This window comes from Primulina eburnea, chromosome 12, assembly GCF_022965805.1.
Source record: "Primulina eburnea isolate SZY01 chromosome 12, ASM2296580v1, whole genome shotgun sequence".
NCBI classification, from domain to species: Eukaryota; Viridiplantae; Streptophyta; class Magnoliopsida; order Lamiales; family Gesneriaceae; genus Primulina; species Primulina eburnea.
The window spans coordinates 9,405,574-9,426,009 of record NC_133112.1 but is presented as its reverse complement, the minus strand read 5'-3'; the positions used below and the strand labels follow the sequence as shown (position 1 = coordinate 9,426,009).

At 41.4% G+C, this 20,436-nt stretch overlaps 1 protein-coding gene across 6 annotated transcripts; it reads left to right on the top strand.

Annotated features, from left to right (window-relative positions):
• Window positions 1–10,518: 10,518 nt before the first annotated feature.
• Window positions 10,519–19,214, top strand: LOC140807945 (uncharacterized). Of its 6 annotated transcripts, XM_073164906.1 has the most exons (5): window positions 10,519–10,832; window positions 10,922–10,945; window positions 11,311–11,369; window positions 12,624–13,927; window positions 18,926–19,214. In XM_073164906.1, exons 4-5 carry the CDS (start codon window positions 12,625–12,627, stop codon window positions 18,997–18,999), a joined length of 1,377 nt encoding a protein of 458 aa, XP_073021007.1. In that variant the 5' UTR covers window positions 10,519–10,832; window positions 10,922–10,945; window positions 11,311–11,369; window position 12,624; the 3' UTR covers window positions 19,000–19,214. The 6 variants fall into 6 exon arrangements, 2 of the variants coding, with proteins under 2 accessions (XP_073021007.1, XP_073021008.1); XR_012112776.1 differs by lacking the exons at window positions 12,624–13,927; window positions 18,926–19,214 and adding an exon at window positions 11,931–12,216; XR_012112777.1 differs by lacking the exons at window positions 12,624–13,927; window positions 18,926–19,214 and adding an exon at window positions 11,928–12,216.
• The last annotated feature ends 1,222 nt before the right edge of the window (window positions 19,215–20,436 follow it).

The following is a 20,436-nucleotide window of genomic DNA, read 5'->3' as shown; positions in this document are numbered from 1 at the left end:
TCTGCATGTCTTCCACGTGTCCAGCCACCTGACTTCGGACGATCCGAACCCTCTTCGGACGATCCGAACCCTATTCGGACGATCCGAACCCGGTTCGGTCCTTCCGATCCCACCGAAATATAATTAATCCAATAATTAACTCAAATTAGGCATCGGGATACTACATTCTCCCCCTCTAAAAAGGATTTCGTCCGCGAAATCGAGTCTGAAGAATGACAATTCTGAACAACAATACATTCAACTTAAGAATGAATTACAACTGAAAGCACAACTGAAATTACAATCATAACTGAAAATACTACAACTAGAACATCTCTGGATGCTCTGACCGCATGCGACTCTCTAGTTCCCAAGTAGCTTCTTCAGTACCTCGGCGCTGCCACTGCACTAAGACAAGAGGAATAGTCTTATTCCGCAGTACCTTATCCTTCCGGTCTAAGATCGAAACCGGTCTTTCTACAAAAGACAAATCCGGATTCAGCTGAACTTCTGTTGGATGCAAAACATGAGACTCATCCGCTACGTATCGTCTCAACAAGGACACATGAAACACATTGTGAACACTAGACAGATACGGTGGCAAAGCTAATCTGTAGGCCAAGTCTCCCACACATTCTAAGATCTCAAAAGGACCAATGAATCTCGGAGATAGCTTACCCTTGAGTCCAAATCTCAGAATCCTCCGAAAAGGTGATACCTTGAGAAACACTTTCTCGCCTGCATCAAAATGAAGAGGTCTGCGCTTGGAGTTCGCATAACTCGCTTGTCGATCCTGAGCAGTCTTAATCCGCTGTTTGATCACAAGAACTTTGTCCATGGCCTGCTCAATCAATTCTGGACCCCCGACCTGTCGTTCTCCGACTTCTTCCCAGAACAGAGGAGTACGACAACGTCGACCATACAATGCTTCAAACGGAGACATACCAATACTTCTATGAAAACTGTTGTTGTATGCAAACTCTATCAGTGGCAGATGATCCTGCCAAGCTGGCCCGAAATCCATCACACAAGATCTCAACATATCCTCAAGAGTACGAATAGTCCTCTCTGACTGACCGTCAGTCTCTGGGTGATATGCAGTACTCAAACTCAAGGTAGTGCCCAAAGCTTGCTGAAAGCTGCCCCAAAATCTAGATGTAAATCGAGGATCTCTGTCACTAACGATACTCACGGGCACACCATGAAACCGTACAATCTCCTGAATGCACAACCGTGCCATCCGATCGAAAGTGAAATCTCTGTTATATGGAAGAAAATGGGCAGACTTAGTAAGCCGATCCACTACCACCCAGATAGCATCTCTATTCCCCACAGACATAGGCAAGTGAGTCACGAAGTCCATCGTGATATGCTCCCACTTCCACTCCGGAATAGGAAGATTCTGCAACAAACCTCCAGGTCGTCGATACTCAGCCTTCACCTGCTGACAGACTAGGCACTTGGAGACATACTGATAAACATTACGTTTCATACCTTTCCACCAAAATCGAGTCCTCAAATCCTTATACATCTTGTTGCTCCCTGGATGAACACTCAACTTGCTACGATGAGCCTGGGACAAAATCTCCTCCCTCAAAGTGTCATCTTCCGGTACAACAACACGACCAGATAAGCACAAAAGACCCTCGGACTGATAGTAGAATCCAGAAGTATTATCTCCATCAGCCAATCGAGCTAATTTCTGAACCTTAGAATCAGACATCTGAGCATCTCTAATCCGAGAATACAAAACTGGCTCGGACAAAATAGTAGCTATACGGATACTCTCTGTTCCCTTCCGATGCTTACAATTGAATCCCATCGAACAGAAATCCTGAATAATTCCAGATACAGCACAAGTCTGAAGAGCAGACAATCTCACCTTGCGACTAAGAGCATTGGCCGTGAGATTCGCAGATCCTGGATGATACTTGATCTCACAATCGTAATCCTTGAGTAGATCCATCCAACGACGCTGACGCATGTTCAACTCAGCCTGAGTGAACAGATACTTCAAACTCTTATGATCAGTGAAGATCTCAAATCGCTCACCATACACATAATGGCGCCAGATTTTTAAAGCAAAAACGATCGCTGCTAATTCCAGATCATGAACAGGATAGTTTTCTTCATGAGGCTTTAACTGTCTCGACGCATAAGCAATCACATGCTCATTCTGCATCAGAACACACCCTAGTCCCTGTAAAGAGGCATCGGTGTAAACACTGAAACCACCAGATCCAGACGGTAAAGCCAAAACAGGCGCAGATGTCAAACGTCTGCGAAGTTCCAAGAAACTCTCTTCGCACTCTGATGTCCACTCAAATGAAACATCTTTCCGAGTGAGCTGAGTGAGTGACTTAGCAACCTGAGAGAAGTTGACAATGAAACGGCGATAATACCCAGCCAATCCCAGAAAACTGCGGATCTCGGCTACTGTCGTCGGACGCGACCAGTTCAATACCGCTTCCACCTTGCTTGGGTCAACTGAAACTCCCTTGCTAGAAATGACATGACCAAGGAATACAACCCTGTCAATCCAAAACTCACATTTACTCAACTTCGCATAAAGCTGATTCTTGCGAAGTGTCTGTAAAATAATCCCTAAGTGTTGTGCGTGTTCTTGCTGATCATGCGAATAGATTAAGATATCATCTATAAACACCACAACAAACTTATCCAAGAATTCCCGAAAAACCCGATTCATCAGATCCATAAAAACTGCTGGTGCATTCGTCATCCCAAAAGGCATAACCAGAAACTCATAATACCCATACCGGGTCCTGAATGCAGTCTTCGATATATCTCCCTGATGAACTCGAAGCTGATGATAACCAGACCTTAAATCAATCTTGGAATACACAGAGGTACCTTGTAGTTGATCAAATAAATCATCAATCCGTGGCAACGGATAATTATTATTTATCGTAGCACGATTCAACTGCCGATAATCTATGCAGAGCCGCATAGAACCATCCTTCTTTTGACAAAAAGAACTGGTGCTCCCCACGGGGACACACTGGGTCGAATATACCCCTTGTCAAGAAGATCCTGCAACTGCTGTTTCAATTCTTGCATCTCCGATGGAGCTAAACGATAAGGAGCTCTAGAGATTGGTGCCGTGCCTGGCACTAAATCAATGCCGAAATCCACTTCCCGAACGGGAGGAAAACCAGGAATCTCCTCGGGAAAAACATCCGGAAAATCGCAAACCACTGGAATGTCACTGATACCGACACTATCTGCGGACGAATCAATAGCATAGATAAGGTAGCCTTCCCCGCCCGACTCTAAAGCACGACAGGCTTTCAGAGCAGAAACCACGGGCATCGGGGGTCGCGCTCCCTCTCCATAGAAAAACCAACTGTCGCCCTCAACTGGACGAAACTGCACGAACTTCTGATAACAGTCCACAGTAGCTCTAAACACAGTCAGCACATCTATTCCCAGAATGCAATCAAAATCCTCCATCGCAAGAATCATCAAATTAGCAGTTAAAACATTACCCTCAAACTCTAGAGGACAACCCAAAACTAGACGTTTAGCTAACACCGAATGACCCATCGGTGTGGAAACAGATACCACAACGCCCAAAGAAGTGAAGGGTAATGCATGACGCTTAGCAAATCTCGCAGATATGAATGAATGAGATGCACCAGTATCAATGAGAACGTAAGCAGGTAATCCACATAATAAAAATAAACCTGCGATAACTCTCTCGTTCTCCTCAGCAGCCTGATCCTGGTTAAGAGCAAAGACCTGCCCTTGAGTACGCGGTCGGAGGTTAGAACCCTGAGTAGACTGTCCCTGCTGTGGCCTCTGATGAACTGAAGCCTGAGAACCAGATCCTGATCCTCCACCCGTCTGTGGACAATCTCTCTTCATGTGGCCCATCTCACCGCACTTGTAACAAGCACCCGCAACCTTGCGACAACGCTCCGTCGGATGATCCTTCCCGCAATGCTGACACGGGCCCCTCTTCTTCCCAAAATGGTGGACTCCTCCAGATCCAGAGGAAGAAGAAGTAGATCTAGCTTTCTTGAATGCTTGGGCGCGGGGACCCAAAGAACTAGTAGGACGAGCAGACTGCATGGCTCGACCTCTCAACAAACTGCCCTCAGCCTGGCGACAACGATTTACAAGACCCTCATATGATGTCGGATCATCGCAGACAACAACCCGATCATAAATCTCCTGATTGAGGCCCTGAAGAAAATGGTTATACTTGGCCATAGCATTGTCACTGACATGCGGAACATACGGAAGCAACTCAAAGAACTTCTGCTGATACTCATCAACAGACAAACTTCCCTGCTTCAGATTGATCAACTCAATCGCCTTGGTCTGCAGAAGAGCTGGCGGAAAGTAAAGCAACATGAAAGCGGCTCGAAAATCGGCCCAAAAAACTCGACCCTGTCGCTGAACTATCGGTGCAGAGGTAGACCTCCACCACTTGCGCGCACCACCCTCCAGCAAGAAATCAAGGGTATCAATCTGCTGCTCCGCCGAGCACTGAAAAGTCTTGAAGCAGCTCTCCATCCTCTCAAGCCAGTTCTCCGCAACATCCGGAGTCTCACCGCCCGAAAGAGGTTTCGGCCCCATCTGCAAGAACCGATGCATACTAAAACTCCGAGGCTCATCACGACGGTGTTGACGACGTTCTCGATGCTCTCGACGACGCTCCCGATCGTCGTGGTCTCCCCAGCGTCCAACGCTGCCATGACTACTAGCATCGTCGTCAAAACCAGACATCTTTTAGCTACAAAAGTTACCAGAGATTAAACCCAAAAGAACAGTTCTAAATCCCAAAATCTTAATGCATGCTCTGATACCATAAATGTAGTGACCCGTTCCAGAATCACCTACTAATCAGAACTTAAGCATGCAAAATTAACATTAAAACTGAATCAGGTAAAACAGCGGAAAAACAGTAATACAACCCAATCGAATCTGTAAGTACAAAATACTTAAACAACCAGATCGAACTAATTTCCAAGAACAAATACCAATAACTACAAGTCAACCTCTGCCAGCTCCCTGTCCACTCTCTCCTGGACCGTCCAACCTGAGACCTGCCCCATCGAATAGGGTGTCCAAAACAGAGATAAACCGAGGACGTGAGCATAAAACGCTGAGCACCGAAAGCATGAGTATACAAGACTATGACATGCATGTATGCAAAATGTACTGGATACCAGGATCTGGGTATATCGAAATACTGCTCAGGTAAATGACGTCAAGGTATGTAGCACTCTGCGCCGTCGCACCAGGAGGTGGCTCCCATACCAAAATAAACCTGTGGATATACCGGTGACCTGACCACCGTCGGCCAACGGGGTCCAACCATCCACAACAAACGAGGGCTGAGCACCCTCTCAACAGGCTATCTCAAAAATAGTCAGGCTCAACATGATTATGCAAATGCCGCATAATAAACCATGCATCATATGACAGATAATAATGCATCATATAAACATGCAACACATAGTAAAGCATACTCAATCCTGCTATCTCGGATAGTACTTTCGTACCTCAAACCAGTAGATACTAGAAATCAGCCCTAGAATCAAGCCTGCGTCCGTAGTCAGCCCACTGATGCCGCTAGCTCCCAACTAGAGCACAGCTCCGCTACAAAACCAGTAGCTCCCCGCTAGTGCCTAAACCTCGGGAAAAGGCTAGAAACCCATCAGAAACGACTAAAATGCTCTGGAACACTCGGAATTGGCGAGTAAAAAGTGAAGCCTCGCGCCTCTATTTATAGTCAACGATCGGGCGATCCGATCCTCTTCGGACGATCCGAACCCTGTACCCTTCGGACCTTTCGAACCCTTATCGGACGATCCGAACCCTGCATGTCTTCCACGTGTCCAGACACCTGTCTTCGGACGATCCGAACCCTGATCGGACGATCCGAACTCTGCATGTCTTCCACGTGTCCAGCCACCTGACTTCGGACGATCCGAACCCTATTCGGACGATCCGAACCTGGTTCGGTCCTTCCGATCCCACCGAAATATAATTAATCCAATAATTAACTCAAATTAGGCATCGGGATACTACAATACCGCGCGCCATCGCGCAGGATCTGGCGCCCTAGCGCGTGGGTTGCTGAAATTTTGTGTAATGGGCAGTATGGTGCGCGCCCCTGCACCAAATCTCGCGCTATGGCGCCCAGAAGCGTACTCAAAAACGTGTTTTGGGGTTTGGATGCTATATATTTGATTGGGGAATGATTTTTGTATCATTTTCTCTTCCATTTTTCCTACTCCATCGGTTTAGAGCTAGGGTTCTTCATTTTTCCTTTCATCTTCTAATTTCTTCTTCAATCTATGGGAGATTTGTTCAAGGAAATTATGAAATGAAGTTAGATTTGTGATCCTCTCTCCAAGATCTTCAAGATGGTGTAAGTATGTTATATTTTTATTCAAGTTTGGAAATGGGATGAAGTTTAGAATTGATGTTTGTGTTGATATTTGATATTGGAGATGTTGAAATTGTGTTGGTTTGAATTTAAAATGGAATTGAAGCCAAGGGAGAAGTAAAGGAGCTAACTCTTTAGCACGCACGCCACGTGTTTGACAAAATGATTCAATGAATGTTTTATGGCATATTACGGTTAAGAAATGATACGGATTACTTCTTTACACAATTGTTGGAATTTGAGTTTTCTTGAATATCTAATTTGCGGATATTGATTTGAAGCCATATTGAATTGATTATGAATTTTGTACAGAAATTGCTCTGTTTTGATAAATGATCCGAGTTCTTGAGTTATAGTAGAATTCAAAGGTTCAAGACTTCTCACCTACACATTTCGATCTTCCTTTGGTAATATTTGAAAGGTATGTTACGGTCGGTAACATACGAGGTAAAAGTATCATTTTTATTTTAAATTGAAAATTCGATGGCTTGATGAATTATTTGTGATTTGTTGATGATTGATCTTTTGAGATGAGCTTATCATGATATTGACTTGATGAGATTGAAATGCATCATTGCATTGCATATTGAGCCACTTTTTGATTCAGATTTGATATGGCGGAGGTCGCCTTGATATACTGATTTGTTGGACGTATGGGGCTATAGTTGAGTTGGCATATTGTATGCGGAGGTCGCTGCTATGGCCTGAACACTCTCTGTAGGCACACCATAGTCCTGGGATTATAGAACACAGCACTCTACCCCGAGCGGTTGAGTCGGTGGATGTTGCTGGGTGATTATATTCCCTTGGGTACCCTATAACCAGATGATTCACTTGATCTTGAGATTTATTGATAGCCCACAGCTTCTGATCATTCATTGCATTATATTGTATCTTTATGAATTTATATGAACTATGTGAAATTTTAATTCTCATACGTTATTGATTGTATCATACTGGGTTTATACTCACCGGCATGTCGGCTACCTTTTGTTTTCATGTGCTTGACGGTAGGCGAGGCGTGGCTTGGGATGCCAGAGTCCAGTTCCAGGCGAGGAGATACGAGTTAGAGTTGGATTCTCGGGTCTTAGGAGCTATTTGTTGATGTTTGGATTATTCTGGTTCACTACTCTGGTTTGATATGTTGAAAATTATATTTCAAACATTTGTGACCTTTAAATTATTTTGACGTTGTTTATGTGGATTGTGAACCAGAAATTATGCATTTACTAAATCATTTGGTTTGATACATTTAAAATTATTAGTATTAGATATCGGACTCGGGGCCCCACAACTAGAAGAGTTTGATTTTATTCGGGAAGCCGATTTTAGGCAAACAAACTACTTTTAAAGGCCCAAAAATTATTATTTTTACCACTTTTTCAAACTATGAGTCAGTTTAGTGTTATGTCAATGTCGATCAGTTAACTAATTAAAGTGCAGAAATAAACTGATTGACATATAGAATAAAACTGAAATTAAGTAACACGAGATTTATGGATGTTCGGAGATTTCAATCACTCATACGTCACCCCTTCTATCTAGATGATAGGATATTCACTAAAAATCTTTGATCAATACCCTTCAGTTTTGGACTTAACAATGCCAAACTGAAACTCTTAGTTTCAATGCAGTTTATCAGTTCTCAAACTACTTAGCACTAATTTTATTACATCAAATCCTCAAAACACATTTTTACACTTTCTGCGTACTAGGGCGGTCACAGTTTACCGCCCTATCACGGACCTCTCGGTCAAAACACCAAAAATCAAGAGCTAGGTGCGCTGGGGTGGTCAACAAAGATTGGTTCCGTAATACCTATTCCCTTCATAATTTTAAAAGGTGGAAAACATTAACGTTGTAGCCCTATGTCTTGAAATTGGTTTCAAGTCATTTGAAGGTCTGGGTTAATAATTATGCTCAATCTATCAAAATGTGTCAGTGCAGGAATGACAATACTCACGACACATTTCGGGGCGCTTTTGGCTTGTGTTCCACATAGATTTGGACAAATCCCAAAACATAAAAGTTGTAGCCTTATATTTAGCTTTCTAATAGTAGTGGCCTCACATCATATGGATCCATATCCAAATCATTATGCTAAAACCCGTAACTGTGGCTTCACTTCCATCTCATTTCGGCACATCAAATCCCAATTCCACTTACCCTTGCTCCACTTCATTTTCTCACATCTAAAGTATCATATTTACATCAACAATTCAATATTTAACTTACATAACCAAACAACCAAGTGAACATGAAATCAATAATTTAGACAACATGAACACAAAACACCATAAATTTTCTTGTTAATCATGCTCTCCATAATACACTCAATTAATCCAAGTACACAACATATCAACAGCATAATCATCTTAACTCAATATAAATGAAATTAAGGAAATTGGGATATTACATGGTACCTTAGTTTCTGACATCTGAAGCACACGCCACTGGCTCTTCGACACTCCCCAGTGTGTCTGTAATGGTGTATTGGGCATGGTCTGGGTTCTTGATAGTTTTCTGTGGGAAATTGCCCTATGGAAGTCTGCCTGACTGATTGGGTTTTTTGAACTTCTCTCCGCCCTAAGAAGATTGGCCGGTAAGAGGACGTTTATTCTTTTTTCCCCCTCTCTTCGGCGGATGTCGATTTCAACTCGGATGGTTGTGCCCATTAGATATACAAAATTGGCTGGCTGATATACTGCTAAAGCTGATCGGATTAGGTTGTTCAGTCCCTTCTTGAAGTGATGCAATTTTAGAACTTCATCTACCATGATTGTTAGGGCATATGACCCAAGGGCATTGAACTGAGATGTGTATTCTACCAATGACATATCTGGGCTTGAGTGAAATTTTCAAACTCACTCAATTTTTTTCAATTTGACCTCGGCTAGATAGCATTGCTTCAGGAAGGCGTCTCAAAAGTTTTGCCATGTGACTTATCAAGCAACAGTCATGGCTGGAAATATTGCTTCCCGCCACTTGCCTATTTTGTCTTCAAAGAAAGGCACGATCACATCCACTTTAAGTGCCTCGGGGACTTACAACAGTCGCAGCTGAGTTTTTATACTTTTCATCCAACTCTTTCTAACTTTGGGGTCGGCATCCCCTTTGAATGTTGTGCACCTGTTCTTGCAGAGGGATTCATAGTGAAATTTGATCTCATTCGACGGTGGGGGTAGAGGTGGCTAATTAGCATTCAGGTTCACTAAACCTTGAAGTTTTGTTGTCAAAATAGTGGCTATGACCATCAGATCCACTTGGTTTAGGTTGAACGCTGGCAGGGGTCCATTCTCCCCTTCATTGTTACGATTTTTGTTAGCATAGCGTGGGTTACGGTTCTACCTTGGTGGTCTGCCGGCTATTTCCTATAATTCACAAGTTACTAAGAATTTGTTGTACGAATTGACAGAATTCATGGAATAGATTGCGCTGAAAATAAATGGAAATCAATAAACCAAATAAAACATTTTTATTGATTTATCAAAAGTAGGAAAATATAGTCAGTCTGAATAAAATAACAAAAGTCGCAATGAAACAAAAGCGTAGCAACAATGAAAGGAAACTCATACTAAAATTAAAGACACTCAATTCCACAACTACTCCATCTTCTACTGCGTCTATGGGTGCTGACTCTTCCGGTTCCTTATCTTTAGATGATTCTTCTTGCATTTGTTCCACTTGCTGCATAAGCTGCATATTCTCTCCTGTGAGTTGTGCCACCTGATTCTTCAATCCATGTATCTCCGCATCAGCCTCACTCAATAGCTGGTGGGAATGATACCGGTATAGTCGATCCACCATCTTGTTCTGCTAATTCTGGCTATAGAATCATAGCTTGATCAGGCTGTATCTCACATCTAAAAGGCTGTTCATGGCATCACTTTTATAACCTCTTCTTGTTCTTGGCATTATGTTTCCTTTCTTCGTTCAGCAGCCTCTCTGCACTTCTTCCTTCTTAGCGACCAGGGTTTTGCTTTCTGCCTCTTCTCACCTAAGTCGGCTAATTTGGTGGGATTTGTAATTGAGGGCAAGTGTGAGAGCCCAATATATTTGGCCCAAACACATTCCTAAGCCCGGCCCAATTTGAGTAAGTTTTAATTAAAAAAAAAAAAATGAAATGATAATTATCACTTTCTCTCTCCCGTAAGCTGCATCGGCCGAGCTTCGTTTTCTTTTCCTTCCCTTTCGAAATTTCATTCCTTGATTGTGGTCGCTCCGCTTATCAAAAAAATAAAGTAAGCATAGTTTTGGAATCTTCTCGACGAGAGCTATCCAGTGATACCCATTTTGCAAGGTTTTATCGCGACTCTCGTAGACCCGTCGGAAACCCGCCGCCTGTTTTTCGCCGGAAAAGTTGAAAGAAATCTCGGGTTATCCTAGGTGAAGCTTGAATCTGAAGTTTTGAGTAATATTCGAAATTTCAGAGGTATAATTATGGTTTTAGGGTTTCGAATTTTGGGGATTTTAATTCAATTGAGTTCCAATAATTAATATATATTGGATTATTGATTGTAGGTGCTATATCGGAGCCGATTGGAGGTATTAAGCTAATTTTCGAAATTTAATTAGATAATATTTCGAATTTAGCCTATTAATTTGGGAATTTGTGATTTTTGAAATGTTAAATCGTTATTGGGATGCGTTTAGAGCATTAGAAATAGAAAATGAAAATTTTGGAAATTCCTAGAAAATATCGAAAATTTCAGATTCGGTACGATTGAAGTTTCGAAATTTCAAGTTGTCCGGTATTGAGATATGTAAGTTAAATAAATCGCTATATTTGACTTTGCTATGAGTTTTAGGAATTTTAAAGCCTAAATTATGGATTTTTGGAATTTTAGGCTAAATTAGTGAATATTGGAATAATAAATTGAAGTTGATATGAAATGTATTATTTGCCACAGGATTGGATTATTCGAGAAATCCTTAAGAAATTCAGTGGTAAATTAAGGGTTCAGTTGAGGTACGCATGAACTGTTTTATTATGACGTCTATAGTGATGTGAAATGACGTTAAGTATTATGTATGAGTTGTGGCGTGCTTTATGTGCTTTTGTGAATAACGTGATTGCATTCACGCATTTATTTGAGTTGATCTCATTAGTGCATAGCATTTCGAGCCTTGACTCCGTTGATTGCTATTGTTACTGATCTATCGAGTTGTAGCGTCATCGATGGAGTGGGTGGGTAGGATTAGCACTCCTGATGACTTGCATGAGGACTGAGCGGGTCGCACCCGTACCCTCGATGCTACGTGCATGGATGAGCGGCGGCATGTTATTACGTTGCTGCAGTCCTGGCACGGGTGGCCACTGTTACTGTTGTTGATGCGATTCATTTGGACTCCATTTTGGTATCCATTATTTCGTTGCTACCGACACGCATTGCATTACATTGCATTGCATCGCATTTTACTTGACTTTATTTCATGTCAGTTATATTTGTCGTAATATTACTGGTTCGTCGTACTGGGGCCCGACCCCTCGTTTCTTTTTATGCTGTGGTTGTTTTTGATGCCATAGCAGGTTATTCAGGAGGATTTGACGCGTCTGGTGGAGCGTCAGGTAGTGGTGCCCAGTCGTCGAGTCGTGGTTGAGAGTTCCCAGATATATATATACTATATTATGGAGTCATACATTTACCGGGGAGATGCCCCGTGTAGCTGTACTGTTATTTTTACGATGTTTTGAATTGATAGTTGTGTGATCGAGCCTTGCCGGCTCTGCATGTGTTTAGTCCTGGCCAGTGCGGCTATAGGTTTGTGAATTGATGTTATGACTTTATTTCGAGTATATAAATGTTGTTGTGATATTCTGATATTTTTGGGATGTCCTATTTACGAATAGGTCATGCCGAAATTTCTGTAGGCCCAAAATGAGAAAATTTTAATCGCTTTCGCTGTTTACATTAATAAATCCTGGTTGTTTGGTCATTAAATATTAATCAGGAGCACGGGCCCCCACAGTTGGTATCAGAGCGTAACTGGGATATGCTCGAATTAGGGTCTAGGGCACTTGAGTCTAGACACAAATAACATGATTGTGCATGTGTTTGACTATTTGCTCTTATTTGAATTATTTGGTGTGATTTGATTGAATTTACCTGCATTAGAATGACTAGCTGATTAGGCATGGTATGTAGTTTAAAAAAAAAAAAAATTGCCTATAAATTTCTTTTACCTGTTATCTGCCTGTGGATTTAATCCTCGTGTCGTGTAGAATGGCACCTGGAGGAAGAGGTAGAAAAGGAAAAGAAATAGCACAAGAATCTGAGGCGCAAAATGTTCGAGGACTTGCAGATATCATTAGAGGTAGACGTGGTCGACCTCGAGGACAAGTCGCTCAAAATGTTGAAGAAGAAGTTAACCAAGAACCTCCTCGACCTGAAAGACCTGGAGCTAGACAGGTAGCGATTGAGCAAGAAGTGGAACAACTGACACAGAAAGTTGGAGGAATGCAGTTAATAATTTCTCAGTTCCAAGAACTACGTCCTTCAAAATTCTTTGGCAACGAGAGCGGAGAAAAAGCAGCAAGCTGGCTGAAAAGTATAAATCATCTATTTAATTTGTTGGAGTATTCCCAAGATATTAAATTGAAGCTTGCCATCTACCAACTTCAAGATCGAGCACAACTCTGGTGGGAAGCCACAGAAGAAGCAATGAAGGACTCTGGTGAAAGTATTACTTGGGATGCTTTTCGTGCTCACTTTACCCAGGAATATGCACCGCCATCATATTATGCTGCTAAAGAAGAAGAGTTCAATCAGTTGGTACAGGGCAACAAATCAGTGGTGGAATATGCTTCACAGTTTTCTGCTCTTTTGCCCTATGTTCCACATGTTGCCAGGAATGATCAGGCTAAACTATCACGTTTTCTGCATGGGTTGCAGCGGACTGTTCATACGTTGGTGATGACTGGATCGCCTAATACGTATATTCAAGCAGTGGAAAAGGCGAAGAAAATTGAAGCAAGTTTGCTTAGAGGAGATCCCCAGCCAGGTCCATCATCTGTTTCTCAGGGATCTGGGAGTAATATGTCAATGCCAGTGGATTTACCTCCATATCAGCCTGTACAGTCATACCAACAACCCAAACAGCAGAGGTACAAGGCAAAAGGAAAGCAATTCAAGAAGAAGTCTCAATCCAGCTCCTCCAGTTCAGGCAGTGCACGAGGGGGAGGTTCTGTTGGGTCGTCTAGCACTGTGCATTGTGACCGATGTGGTGGTCGACATTTTAGTTCCCAATGTGTAGGAGTTCAGGGGTCTTGTTACGTTTGTGGTCAAGTTGGACATTTCGCCAGAGTATGTCCTAATGCACAAAGACAGCAATTTCAGCCACAACAGTCTGGACAAGTTCCCCGAGTACCAGCTTTCCAGCCACATGCTCCTGCACAGTCATTTCAGCAATCTGGTTATCCACCGCCTAGAGGTCCTCCTCAGCAACAAATTACAGTGCCACAGCAGGCTAGAGTCCATGCATTGACTCAAGACCAGGCTCAGGATGCACCAGGAGGAGTGATTGCAGGTATTTGTTATGTTTTTGACTATCCTGCACGCATATTGATAGACACAGGAGCATCTCATTCATTTTTATCTGCCGCATTTGTTGATGAGCATGAGATTGCTACTATTCCTTTGTTGGATATTGTGTCAGTTGCTACTCCTGCCGGTGTATACTTGGTGTCCAATGAGATAGTTTTGAATTGTGTGATTAGATTTGAGGATAATATTATGATAACTAATCTAATCAAATTAGCTATGTCTGATTTCGACTGTATCCTCGGTATGGATATATTGACGAATTATCGAGCTACTGTGGATTGTTTCCATGGAGTTGTCAGATTTAGACCGTATTATGGCAGCAAATGGAATTTTTATGGTTATGATTCACAGTCTCGAATTCCATTAGTATCTGCAATGGAAATGTTCAGGTTGTTGTCAATCGGCAATGAAGGATTTTTGATCTATGCTCTTGATGCAACACGGGAAGAACGATTGAAAGTTTCAGACATTCCCGTTGTCAAGGATTTTCCAGATGTATTTCCTGATGAGATTCCAGGTTTTCCACCTCAAAGGGAAATAGATCTTAGCATTGAATTGATGCCGGGGACAAATCCTATTTCTAGAGCACCATATCGTTTAGCTCCAACAGAATTGAAAGAACTCAAGGAACAGCTACAAGATTTACTGGAGAAAGGCTATATCAGGCCCAGTATGTCACCTTGGGGAGCTCCAGTATTGTTTGTAAAGAAGAAAGACGGAACGATGAGAATGTGCGTCGATTATCGGCAGTTGAACCGGGCTACTGTGAAGAATAAGTATCCTCTGCCGCGTATTGACGACTTGTTTGATCAGTTGCAGGGTACTTCTGTGTATTCCAAGATTGATCTTCGTTCCGGATACCATCAGCTCAGAGTCCGAGAGGAAGATGTTCCTAAAACAGCATTTCGGACACGTTATGGACACTATGAATTCCTAGTCGTGCCGTTTGGTTTGACTAATGCTCCAGCGGTTTTTATGGATTTAATGAATCGTGTATTCCGGGAATGCATAGATAAATTTGTTATCGTTTTCATTGATGACATCTTGATTTATTCTAAGTCAAAAACAGAGCACAAAGAACATTTGAAATTAGTTCTCCAAACACTCAGAGAAGCGCAATTGTACGCCAAATTTTCTAAGTGTGAGTTCTGGTTGGACAGAGTTTTATTTTTAGGCCATGTTATATCTGCACAAGGAGTATCTGTTGATCCTAATAAAGTTGAAGCTGTTATCAATTGGCCTAAACCAACCAATGTGTCTGAGATTCGAAGCTTTTTGGGATTAGCTGGGTACTATAGGCGTTTCATTGAAGGATTTTCTAGAATAGCTAGACCTATGACCCAGTTGACACAGAAAGATCGACGTTTTGTATGGACTGCAGAATGTGAGTCTAGTTTTCGGACTTTAAAAGAAAAGTTGACCACATCTCCAGTGCTAGCTTTGCCTTCAGGCTCAGGTGGATTTGTTGTCTGTACAGATGCTTCTTTAAATGGACTGGGTTGTGTTTTGATGCAAAATGGGCGAGTGATTGCGTATGCTTCTCGTCAATTGAAGTCACATGAGACTCGATATCCAGTTCATGATTTGGAGTTAGCTGCCATTGTGTTTGCATTGAAGATATGGCGTCATTATCTGTACGGAGAACAGTTTGTGATTTATTCTGATCACAAGAGTCTGAAGTATCTTTTTACACAGTCTGACTTGAACATGAGACAGCGTCGATGGTTGGAATTACTTAAAGACTTTGATTGTGAGATTCAGTACCAACCAGGGCGAATGAATCAAGTTGCAGATGCTCTGAGCAGAAAGGTTCAGCCTAAAATGTTGACATCTTTGACTATTTCAAAGATTCATGAGCATTTGGGAACTTCAGGATGGACTTATCAGTCTAAGGGCGACTACTTTATAGTTTCATCTATACAAGTTGAACCACAAATTGTTTCTAAAATCAAAGCAGCACAGAGAACTGATCCGCATGTTCATAGATTGAAAGAATTGACTCAGACAGGTCAATCAGAAAAGTTCAGTGTTGCTTCAGATGGATGTCTGCGCTATCAAGGTAGACTTGTGGTTCCGAATTTGATAGATTTGAAAGAATCTATACTTCGTGAAGCTCATTGTAGTCGACACAGTGTTCATCCTGGAATGAGAAAGATGTATCATATCTTGAAATCTCATTACTGGTGGGAAGGTATGAAGAAAGAGATTTCTGATTTTGTGGCTAGATGTTTGACGTGCCAACAGGTTAAAGCTGAGAGAATGAGACCTGGTGGTATGTTACATAGTCTTGAAGTACCACAGTGGAATTGGGAGCACATTGCTATGGATTTTGTGACACACCTACCTCGTTCTAATCGTGGTTGTGATGCGATTTGGGTGATTGTTGATAGATTGTCTAAATCAGCCCACTTTATTCCTTATGATCGTACTTGTACTTATAAGAAAATGGCGAAAATGTACATCGATCATGTGGTGAGATTGCATGGTGTGCCCGTAACCATAGTATCAGATCGTGATCCCAGGTTTGCTTCGAAGTTTTGGGGTAGTTTGCAATCAGCATTGGGTTCAAAGCTGGCGATGAGTACTGCATATCACCCACAGACAGATGGTCAGTCTGAAAGGACCATTCAGACACTCGAGGATATGTTGCGAGCAGTCGTGATGGATTTCAGGGGTGGTTGGCAGGAATCATTGTCACTTGTTGAGTTCTCTTACAATAACAGCTTCCAAGCAACCATCGGAATGGCACCATTTGAAGCTTTGTACGGTAGAAAGTGTAGATCTCCGATATGCTGGGAAGATGTAGGAGAAAGACAAATGTCAATGCCAGAATTTATTCAAGAAATGAAAGAGAAGGTTGAAATGATCAGGAAAAGAATGGAAGCAGCTCAGGATCGTCAAGCCAGTTATGCTAATAAAAGGCGTAGGCCTTTAGAATTTCAGGTTGGCGATCAGGTTTTCTTGAAAGTATCACCGTTTCGTGGTACTATGAGATTTGGGCGCAAAGGGAAACTAGCTCCGCGTTATATTGGTCCATATGCGATTGTTGAGAGGATTGGCACTTTGGCTTATCGTTTGGACTTACCGCAGAGTTTGTCTGCGATACATGATGTGTTTCATGTATCTATGTTACGAAAGTACGAACCAGATCCTTCTCATGTCTTGAGGACTGATGAGGTGGAGTTGGATAGTTCCCTTAGCTATATTGAGCATCCAGTGCAAATTCTTGATCGCAAAGTGAAGCAACTGAGGAATAAGACGATTCCATTGGTTATGGTGCAGTGGAGTAGACATGGGAGAGAAGAAGCTACATGGGAATTAGAGGCTAAGATGCGTCAGGAATGGCCTCACTTGTTTGAAAATGTAATAAATTATTCCATGTATTCTGATTTCCCTATGTACTATCAGTGGTAAATGTTTGTAAACCACTTTTGTATAAATGTTATGTATGCTAGATTTCGAGGACGAAATCTTTTATTAGTAAGGGAGAATGTGAGAGCCCAATATATTTGGCCCAAACACATTCCTAAGCCCGGCCCAATTTGAGTAAGTTTTAATTAAAAAAAAAAAAAATGAAATGATAATTATCACTTTCTCTCTCCCGTAAGCTGCATCGGCCGAGCTTCGTTTTCTTTTCCTTCCCTTTCGAAATTTCATTCCTTGATTGTGGTCGCTCCGCTTATCAAAAAAATAAAGTAAGCATAGTTTTGGAATCTTCTCGACGAGAGCTATCCAGTGATACCCATTTTGCAAGGTTTTATCGCGACTCTCGTAGACCCGTCGGAAACCCGCCGCCTGTTTTTCGCCGGAAAAGTTGAAAGAAATCTCGGGTTATCCTAGGTGAAGCTTGAATCTGAAGTTTTGAGTAATATTCGAAATTTCAGAGGTATAATTATGGTTTTAGGGTTTCGAATTTTGGGGATTTTAATTCAATTGAGTTCCAATAATTAATATATATTGGATTATTGATTGTAGGTGCTATATCGGAGCCGATTGGAGGTATTAAGCTAATTTTCGAAATTTAATTAGATAATATTTCGAATTTAGCCTATTAATTTGGGAATTTGTGATTTTTGAAATGTTAAATCGTTATTGGGATGCGTTTAGAGCATTAGAAATAGAAAATGAAAATTTTGGAAATTCCTAGAAAATATCGAAAATTTCAGATTCGGTACGATTGAAGTTTCGAAATTTCAAGTTGTCCGGTATTGAGATATGTAAGTTAAATAAATCGCTATATTTGACTTTGCTATGAGTTTTAGGAATTTTAAAGCCTAAATTATGGATTTTTGGAATTTTAGGCTAAATTAGTGAATATTGGAATAATAAATTGAAGTTGATATGAAATGTATTATTTGCCACAGGATTGGATTATTCGAGAAATCCTTAAGAAATTCAGTGGTAAATTAAGGGTTCAGTTGAGGTACGCATGAACTGTTTTATTATGACGTCTATAGTGATGTGAAATGACGTTAAGTATTATGTATGAGTTGTGGCGTGCTTTATGTGCTTTTGTGAATAACGTGATTGCATTCACGCATTTATTTGAGTTGATCTCATTAGTGCATAGCATTTCGAGCCTTGACTCCGTTGATTGCTATTGTTACTGATCTATCGAGTTGTAGCGTCATCGATGGAGTGGGTGGGTAGGATTAGCACTCCTGATGACTTGCATGAGGACTGAGCGGGTCGCACCCGTACCCTCGATGCTACGTGCATGGATGAGCGGCGGCATGTTATTACGTTGCTGCAGTCCTGGCACGGGTGGCCACTGTTACTGTTGTTGATGCGATTCATTTGGACTCCATTTTGGTATCCATTATTTCGTTGCTACCGACACGCATTGCATTACATTGCATTGCATCGCATTTTACTTGACTTTATTTCATGTCAGTTATATTTGTCGTAATATTACTGGTTCGTCGTACTGGGGCCCGACCCCTCGTTTCTTTTTATGCTGTGGTTGTTTTTGATGCCATAGCAGGTTATTCAGGAGGATTTGACGCGTCTGGTGGAGCGTCAGGTAGTGGTGCCCAGTCGTCGAGTCGTGGTTGAGAGTTCCCAGATATATATATACTATATTATGGAGTCATACATTTACCGGGGAGATGCCCCGTGTAGCTGTACTGTTATTTTTACGATGTTTTGAATTGATAGTTGTGTGATCGAGCCTTGCCGGCTCTGCATGTGTTTAGTCCTGGCCAGTGCGGCTATAGGTTTGTGAATTGATGTTATGACTTTATTTCGAGTATATAAATGTTGTTGTGATATTTTGATATTTTTGGGATGTCCTATTTACGAATAGGTCATGCCGAAATTTCTGTAGGCCCAAAATGAGAAAATTTTAATCGCTTTCGCTGTTTACATTAATAAATCCTGGTTGTTTGGTCATTAAATATTAATCAGGAGCACGGGCCCCCACAGCAAGCTGCTTCAAGAGGATGGCAGCCTGTACACGAGTGCAGGGTTGAGAAGGATATGATGGAGCCATTTCCTGAAGAAGAACATAAAGGCTCATAATAGCTCCAAATATATATAGAAATCGATATACATATGAAAATCGAGCGCAAACCGCATCGTTTTTTTTTTTTGAAAATTTTCAAAATGTAAAATTTTGAGATAGATATATGGACTCGAAGCATATGTCGAGAGGATTCCATAAAAATCAACGGAATAAAATTCGGAGTTTCCTACAAAAAGTTATAAGCTTCACAAAACCTCCATAAAAATGCAAAAACGCGATTTGACTCGTTGGGCCGTCTCGGAGGAGATTGCATTGGCCTTGATCTAAAATTCGACCGAATTTTCTTTTTTATTTTTTAAATTTTTTTCCTCAACTGGATTATGAACCTAGCGGCTTTTATACAACTTAAATATCAAGTCCTGAGATCGGGGTTAGTCGACACCAGCGTTATTTTAAAGCCAAACAATCGAAAATAACAAGTCTCGTAGTACTGTACAAATCAAAACCAGATTATAAATCATAATCAAACTTAAAATTGTCTTTATAACGAAAAAATTACTCGAAAGCGATAAAACTAAGCGGAAGCATTTACTTGGTTTACTGATATCAGTCCCTAATTTTTACTCTTCTGCGGGGGCGATGCCATGTAACAATTACAATCCCACTATGTAAGGGCCATAAACATATCATATTGATATTTTCACCCATATCCAGTTTCATCCTCATAGTGCAAACATATAAAACGTAAGATAATCGTATCAAGAAGGGGGTAGAAGAAGAATTGCGATCAACCGTATTTTCGAGAGAAAAAAACGAAATATACATAACTGAAATTAACATTTAAAACAAACCCACTTACCTCAGATCTGGTGAAAAAATGTGGAGGGGTTCTTGTGCACTGGGATTTTCGAATCCTACTTCTGGATCTGGACTGCAGCAGCGCTTCGACACTCGGCAGAATTTGGGAGAGCAAAGTTTCGAAAATTACTGAAGAAAAACTAGAGAAAATTTCGAAAATATGGAGTGAA